Source organism: Ornithodoros turicata, chromosome 7 (genome assembly GCF_037126465.1).
Source record: "Ornithodoros turicata isolate Travis chromosome 7, ASM3712646v1, whole genome shotgun sequence".
In the NCBI taxonomy this organism is placed as follows: Eukaryota; Metazoa; Arthropoda; class Arachnida; order Ixodida; family Argasidae; genus Ornithodoros; species Ornithodoros turicata.
Window position 1 is genome coordinate 7,383,416 of NC_088207.1, and position 8,554 is coordinate 7,391,969.

The 8,554-nt window shown below is 46.9% G+C and overlaps 1 protein-coding gene across 1 annotated transcript; it reads left to right on the plus strand.

Annotated features, from left to right (window-relative positions):
• Nucleotides 1–218: 218 nt before the first annotated feature.
• On the plus strand, nt 219–7,265 carry LOC135399493 (uncharacterized). Its single transcript, XM_064631251.1, has 3 exons — nt 219–301; nt 3,699–3,815; nt 6,713–7,265. Exons 1-3 carry the CDS (start codon nt 293–295, stop codon nt 7,172–7,174), a joined length of 588 nt encoding a protein of 195 aa, XP_064487321.1. The 5' UTR covers nt 219–292; the 3' UTR covers nt 7,175–7,265.
• Nucleotides 7,266–8,554: the final 1,289 nt, after the last annotated feature.

Genomic DNA, 8,554 nt, shown 5'->3' on the forward strand with positions numbered 1-8,554 from the left:
GGCGTGAACTTCCATCCGTGCAGTCGCCTCCGCACAGGGCGGCATCCGAATGGTGCGGAGGAGGGCGTCCGACCATCTTCACTTGTCAGTGGGCGGTTACGAGAATTGTATAATGAAAATAAAACACTTTTCATTTTCTTCGACTGTCCGCCCCTTTTCTTCTTCTGTTGGAAAAAAGGATTTTTTTCGGGCGTTGCGAATATAAGAGAGAACTCGTTGGAAGGGTACGTCGTCAGTTTGGGCTTTGTGTAGTTCTCGTTTGGTACCTCTCGTGAACATACAGCGTTTGGAGATGCTCAAGGTAGGTTCATCATTGAGTGTGCGCATCGCCGCTACTGTGATTGGCCTTTTGAGTTCCGCAAAAATGTAAAATCTGAGCTATAACACTCAGTGACTTTTGCGACACTGCAGTTAAGTAACTGAAAATGTTCGGGTTGCGGAAAATGTCAACCTATTTGCCGACAACTCATGTGCCCTTCCTAACTTGCACTAACTTTGCACCTCCGTTCTTTCCGACATTAATTGTTATCTCGCTTCTACGCTCAAAATTTATTTTCGATGCTGGGACTGATATACACTCTTCGGGTTCACGTTCCGCTGTATTACGTTCAGGGACACACACACAAAAAAAAATTGCCCTTTCTAAAATTTCCAGCCAATCCCGCGAGTCGTTTCGTAGATGGGCAGTAAATTTAACAAACATCGACCCTCTGTGTGAACTTCTGTGTTTGCGGATGTGGGGGATATGTGTAGCGAAAGGTCCGGAATGTAAGCTGTTGTATAACGGGCGTATGCACGAATGCAATGACTCCAACATTAAAGCTCGAACCAAATCCATATCCCCGAACACAGGAACATATTTGTGACGTACTAATTAACTGAACTTTTCAGCGCCACGACATACATACGCTAATTGTACGGCCCTTGTATCTTGGTGAACAAAAGGGACGGGGGTCGTGGCACGAGCTCTTGTTCTTCCAGCTGATATTCTGGCTGGCATGTTTGAGACACGATTAGTTTCATTCCATTTCAATGCTCAGCAGGGGCTATATGTATATGACATTTACCGTGTATTCACACGAGCGACATCCTCACGGAATATTCTAGTGGAAGAAAAAGCAAAAGCACTGCTTACAGAGATGAAGTTCCGCCCCGTGTTATGTGAGCATTCACACGGTGCGGAATATTGAGGGTGGCGTACTGTACATTTAGCAGACGACACTTAGCAGACGACGCAGTCATCGTGTTTTTCTGTCGTCTGCTACGAAATATCTTGCGGCCGTGTAGCAGGATATTCCCCACGGTTAGCAGTGTACGTGAAGACACGACGTTGAGCGCTCGCGCTCACGTGACAACAGAAAGATATGACGCTTTTCGCATCTTCCGATTCTGTGGGAGTGTCGCTCGTGTGAATACACGGTTATTCGCGACGAGGACAGGATGAAACCAAACGCGCCAGCCAGAATACGAGCTTGAAGAACGAGTGCTTGTGCCACGAGCCCCGTGCCTTTTTATTCACCAGAATACAAGGGCTGTATACAATGAACCCATGCCGTGGCGTTGCATTTCAATTAATGAGTATATGTGTCACTTATGTTCGTGTCTTCCGTTCGAACGATAGCTTTTGTGCATCACTCGCTTTAATGTAGATTGTTTCTAACGATAGCCAGTTGTGTTTGTCTCAATCGATTCGCAAACGGTTTTGCCACAAACCAATCAGACGATTACGTTCTGAATCATTTCCCTTCCTCATTGGTCATTCGCGAACCCGTCCGTTTGAGGAAAAACAATTCGCTAAAACTCGCTAATCTCAGTCCTTTCCATTCCTTCCGTTGCGGCAAGGCATTGAATTCGAGACAATACATCCGGTATTCATTGATGGATACAAAGGCTCGCACGCGACACGCCCACGTCTTATGCTTATGAATGTAGGAAAAGTAAAGGAAACAGCGCATTGTAAACATGTACCGGAATCCCCCGTGTGACGATAAGCTCAATTCGGGAAAGTTATTGGATTTGCTTGGATCCTTCATGTGACAATCGATGGCCCCCAGATAGATGCAATGCCAACAACGAGGTTGTTTGTGCTACTGCACCAGGAACTTTGTGCTTCGTCTTTCATTCAAGGGCGGTGTGTACAGCATCCGAACGCTGTGATCACTCGACCATCATTCTTTAAAACTCTAGGACACACATTAGCTCTTGCGTTTGTTGCGTTAAAGGGAGCCAGCCAATATGACTGGTCTTCCACGATGATGCCAATACATATATACACACATTAGCTCTTCCTTTGGAGCGTTGTTATCTGGTATGTAAGACAGAGTTTGTGTAAAAGAGGCTACCTCCATAGGTAGTTATCTTGCTTGATGACAATACACACATTAGCTCTCCTGCTTGATGACAATACACACATTGGCGATACATGGCGCTCCGATGCCAATACGTTATGGAAATACACACTCCATGTCGATGATCACTTTCCACGCCAAGTCTGGGAGGTGACACGGGTTCGAATCCTGTCATCGGCTGTGTTGTCTGAGGTTTTCCTTGGGTTTTCCGAAGACTTTACAGACGAATGTCGGCACAGTTTCCCCTGAAGTCGGCCCAGGACACACACTAACCCCCTGTCCTATCTACATCTGTCCACGTCTATACAGCGCTATACGGCGCTATACGGGTCTATAGTCACAGTTGCTTCGTGGCGCTAACACGAAAAGAAAAAAAAAACACTCCATATCTTCGTACTACCTATAATTACGCCACCCACTGAATAATTATTTCCCACTCATGCACAGTCCGTGGCCTATGCAGTTGGCAATTCGAAATATTTTTTTTAAGAATCTTTCGTCAATCTTTTTCAAACTCTAATCACTCTACCTCCATAGTTTCCTGCTTGATGACAGGGGCACTTGGCAGTACAGTTGACAAGGGATCTTTACTTGATGACTATGACCTTGCATGATGGGTGCCTGTTTACCTAGCAAATTGCGGCGCAAATAACTTTCCTTTCTTTGATGTCTCATGAGTGGCGTGCTCCCTTCCAAACACCCACGCTAAGATAGCCTTGTTTAGAATAAACATAACTGATAACCCACTTTTCTCTATATGACAACATTCCCTGTTTTGTATTCCTTACTCACAGATGCCCACAGTTATGTCTGCATGTTAGGTTCGTCTGCAGGATAAGTGGGAGAGAACTTTCAAGGTGGCGTATCCGCCGATTTTCGTAAACATGTGGAGAAGATATTATGTGTGATTTCACCAAAGCTTTCCGTCGACATCCGTCCTTGCTATTTCATTACAATGAAGAAAACGCATGTAAACCTTATAACGAGCATATTCCGCCCGAACGATATATCTATCACGATTTTAAGCCGCATCCGATATCCATAGTAATTGGCTCACGATTGACTTGTGCGAAGAAGGGGCAAAAAATTTAACCGATACAGTATGGAACCGTCTGGAACTGTCCAGTGCAATATTGATGGCAACGATTGCAAACAAAGTTCGAGGAATTGAATTTGTCTTTGGAGGAATCCGCTACTGCTATGGAAGCGGCCCAGAATCGCAACAACCGAAACGCGATTCTGGACATTCCTATTAAGCGCGGGATTTTGTAGTTCGAACGAAGGAAGGTGTGATGTTTTTCCGTTTTCTTTTTTCTCACGGGTGACTTTCATTTTTTCTATTTTTTCTAGGTTGCAGTCTTTTGTGCGTGCCTGGTGCACTGGGCCCACAGCCAGTTCACGACCTTCAATGATCCTTATGCACAACAGGGATACAGGGCTGACTACCCATATCGAAGACCTGGCGTTGTAAGTGTTTATATGCAAGCGGAGATGAGGAAATTACAAACTCGTTACGAGTAGTTACTATGTAGAATATGTAACCAAGTTACTAACGATGCTAATGGTTTAAAAAATGTTAAAGGATTAATGATGAATTAATGAGAGCCAAGTTACATTACAGTTATTTTCGGGTTATCTGCTACGTAACATGTAGTTTAGTTCTTTGTCCTTTAGTTATTGAACTTAGTACAGTTAGTTCAAAAAAATTGATGTTACAGTGGGTGGCGTGGGTGGCGCAACTCGTTTTATAATAATTGTGACACATCGAAACTGTATTGATCTTACAAATGATGAAAGAAGCCGCACCTTGCGTTTCGCGATCCGGAGTTTGAAGTTCGAAGAGTTGCCGTCCTATTTCGGAGAACGACTCAGTGTGACATTTTTGCAACACAATGCCCTCCGCTAATAGAAATACACTACTTTCCGCTATGATGAACGTGGTTCTGCCTTCATATCCCAGCGTTCAAAATCCCAGATCTCGAAATCCACAATACCAAAACCCAGATTGCAAAATGAAAGCTTACATCTGCGAGGCCCGAGAATGACCGTGTCTCAAAGACGGGCATCAAGCAACACGCAATGAGCAACACACCAGCTTCGCGTGTTTTCGATATTCACTGAAGTAATTTTAGCGAATGAACTGCACATTTTAGCTATATGGTTAGGCTTGGAATGGCGGACTCGCTGTAGCGACACAAAATGAAGCAACGTTGGTTTGCGTATGGTCGTGTGAGACCTATACCTATAACGCTGTAGGGAAAACAAAGGCGAAAATATCTCCCTCTTGTAAAGCTTGCTTATAACTATACGCTACTGGAAGTTACATGACGCAAGTTGAGATATATTTAGTAGGGACCCGTTACTGTGTGGTGTCTGCTTCTTTGCGCTATGTTCTCCTCCTGCTGTGTCACTAAGTACGGAGCAGTGAACTGCGTGGTGAGAGACAAAGAACACGTAACATGCAAAAACGACGTAATGTGACGTTTACATAAGGGCGGTCTGCCTACGAAAAAGAGCGGCAAATTGGCCGACATATACAAAACCAAAAGGAAAGGAACGCACACACACAAAGCTCACGGAAAGGTCCTGTGCACTGTAATGTGCACATCTAATTGGCTACGATATTTTTGTTTTTTCGTGTGAGAATTTCACACCTCGCCGGGACGCGACCGTTCCCATTGGATGTCGTGAGCACGTGGCCTCTATATCGCTGGATCACTGGCGGAGACGCGAGCTGTGATGTGAGGGATGAGTTTTGGAATTCGCGGTGCCGGTTATCTATGCCATGTCTGCTGGCGGCCCCGTTGCTGTAAAACCTTCACTCCAGGTTCACATCGATGCACACAACCGTCTTTACGATCATCTGGGATAACTTGAGACGAAGTGTCGCAAACCCCTTTAATCTCCTCAGCAACTACTTTTTCTCTCGCGTATTATTCATCCACTGAAAACTAGGCGATCAATAGATGACGCAATGCTTTCGTTTGCTCAATGTCTACTCAATAGTGTAGTTCGGTTAATTGTAATTCCTAAATTAGAGTTCACAATATTGACGGCGCCACCAGTCATTGCGCAGTTTGTTCAAACACTAAAGCTCATATTCGTGCTAGTTGGCCCCCTCAGTGTGAAAACCAGCACTCAGGTTGATGTCGCTCTGTCTCCTATTTCCTTACGACAGGGGAGTACAAACTATTTTTCCAACCGACTTTATGTACCTGTCAAATGTTACAGAGTAAGCGTACGCCTCCCGTTTTCAGCAGTCAAAAGATAGGACATCATTTTTAGTGCATGTTGGTCATGAGTGTACTGTGCTGTTGTAGTGCGCAGAGCGTAAAGCGTCGCGTGCGCTTGCAGCGCTAAAACACTCCATGCCGTCATGATCATCAGATATTTCTCGTTGTTTTTGCGTGTGCATGTTGACTATCCAGAACACGTCGTCATTCAAAAGTTGACAGTCACAGCATGGATACGAGTCGCTCCGGAGGATTTTTCTTTAGCCTTCAGAACACTTAAGTTCAACCCCTACAGTATTGTCTCGCAATGCAGAACTCGGGTTTGCGGATTACAAAGCGGCGGCAAACGGCGAGGTTGCAGATGGAAGGAATGGGCGGCTATAGTCATATGGTGCGTAGATTTGTGGCACATCGGTGGATGTGGCATCGGTGGATGTGGCATCGGTGCATGTGGCATCGGTGCATGCGAGGCATCGTGGTGTCTTGGAGTTGATCGAAGTTTCCTGCTAGGTACCGCTAATCTATCCATGCGAGGTCTGGCAACCTTGAATCTGAAAAGAACGCCGCGGAGGCGTTCCTGTGTTATAGCAAGGGACATACCGCAATGGTTGCGGGAGTCAACCTCTACATCGGCACGTCAGACGCTCGTAAGTTGCAGTGTCTACCGGAGATATGGATGATGTAACAGTTCATGATCTGCGGCCGGTGTGGTTCTCAAACCCTTGTAGCAGCAATATCTCCAGCGTGACTATAGGGGCGATAAAGTGCTGCCAGCACAGTCCCGCTCAGAGTATCATCCTGAACAACTGCATTGTCTTGCTGGAGTCCAACGCCATCCTAATTACCGCGGACTAGTGTCCTTGATCAGCGGGTGAGCAGCGTGCGCGGGTAAGAATTTGCTTACCTATTACCGACGCGTTTCGCTCGGCTATCACTCCAAAAAGGCCTCCCGCGAATGTGTACTTGAAAGTAATTTCACTGATTTGTTCATTACGTTGCAACTAACTAGAAATAGCGCTTCGTGGAGAGCAATCCTTGATGGAGCGTGGAATTAATCCAGCCCTTCTAACGCGACAGTCCTCCTCGCGTTAAAAGAACCTTGATCTGGACGCACTTCTTTCTCGGTTCCAGGTGCAGACCGTCTATCCACGCCCGGTGGACCGCGCATCCCCGCAGGTGGTCGACCTCATCCAGCCATACAGCTTCTCCTACGACGCCATCGGGCACGACGGTTCCAGCAGCCGAAGTGAAAGCGGCGACGGCCGTGGCAGAGTAACGGGGTATTACACCCTGAGCACCGGTGAAGGTTCCAGGCGGCGCGTAAGCTACGTTGCAGATGAAGGCGGTTTCAGGGCAACAGTCGACACCAACGAGCACGGCACAGCGGACGACTCCCCTGCTGACGTTGTCTTCCGTTCCACCGCTCCTAAGCTTCCTTCGGGTCCAGCCGCCCAGAGGGTGCATACGAGGACAAGGTTCCTTCCAGTAAGAGTTGGTGGACCCACTTTCTCCGTTCAGCGGGGTGACTACGAGCCCGTCTACGTGCAACAGCATTTCGCTGGCCCATACCCGTCGAGTCAGAGAAGGCGCTAGATGTACTGCGGAGTAGTGAATATTGTGATACCATGGACCATCGCTTGTTGACTGCCCTTTACGTGAAATGAAATATGTTTAACGCTCTTTACTTGACGTGTTTCTGTTGATGTTTCATTCGTGTTCTTCCGATTACTCCGCACTCTGCCGTCTTGTACACGCTTAAAAATGTACTTCACCACATAACATGCTCCTTCGCCAACCATCATCACGAGTGACATCGTTCTCTCCCCTGATTTGTTGAAAACGGGAGGCGTACGCCTTTTTGTGACCGACAGAAACGTTAATTGTCCCAAAAAGGCGTACACCCGCGCTTTCCACAAATCAACAGAGATAGAGATATCGCTTTGTACAGTGGTTCGCCTATCAACAAACAACAACAACTTTATTTTGAGATGGAGAGTGGGGAGGTTCATCGCAGGAGGCGACACTCTACCCTATTGCCGGTCGAAATGTGGGGAATTAAATAATGAGCCCCTGCATGATAACGATCGAAGTCCGATGGTGTCCAGAAATGTCAAAGGTTCGCCTTCAGCGTGCTATGTGGTTAAGCTTTAAGAGTGTAGGTGCGTATAGCGTCTCGTTGGAAGAAGCGACAATAATGGGCGCAACATGGCCAAAACTTTTTTAGATAGGGAAACATGCACACTCCCTCATTTCCGTAACAACAACAACAAAAAAAGGTTGCTCGAAGTACCCCCCACTGCGCTCTAAAACTCATATCTTCCTACCAATTTATGCCACTGCAACTCGTGCGCGTCTCGCACTCTACTCTTCCAAAGTATTATTTTTGTGGCACGGAAGTATGATTACAATAATTTTAAATTTTAAGACATCAGGCGTCATATGGTGGTGTCATCTACGCACGAGCCTGGCACCATTGCTTCTCGAAGGTCTATTTCCGTCCGCTCACCGCAGCTGCTAACTGTAGTCCAGTCATTTCATTCCCAACAACGACAAGTACTTTAGTACGTGAAGCGATTATGGTCGGTGGGCGGATGCGATGATCAGTGAGCGGTCGGGTCGTTGCGTGGTTGGTCGGATCGGTAGCGTGGATGGAAGCGGTCGGCGTGTCGGGCGAGAGGCGAAGCGCGTTATGATGTGGTCGATGTGGGTTGAGTAATGGCGGTGACTTCCAGGGATAGCTTTCCTGGGAAGTGCACGGTGATCGTGTCAAAAAGAAGGGCCGAAGTGAAGGGCCGAATTGCGCTGAACATGATGTTCTTCGTTCGGGTTACCAAATGTAGAGGAGGTAATGTCCCTCAACATCAGTCCCGACCGGCGATGATGATATGCCACGGTGAGGCGATGACGGTGGCCTGTCTCGATGGCCGCGCCAGTGCAACTACTTCTGCTTCTACCTCAGAGCAATGGCCGTTA

Excerpts from the sequence above, each read along its gene's own strand:
- LOC135399493 (XM_064631251.1), top strand. Across the intron at positions 3,816-6,712 it reads CATATCGAAGACCTGGCGTT|GTGCAGACCGTCTATCCACG; the intron begins GTAAGTGTTTAT and ends TCTCGGTTCCAG.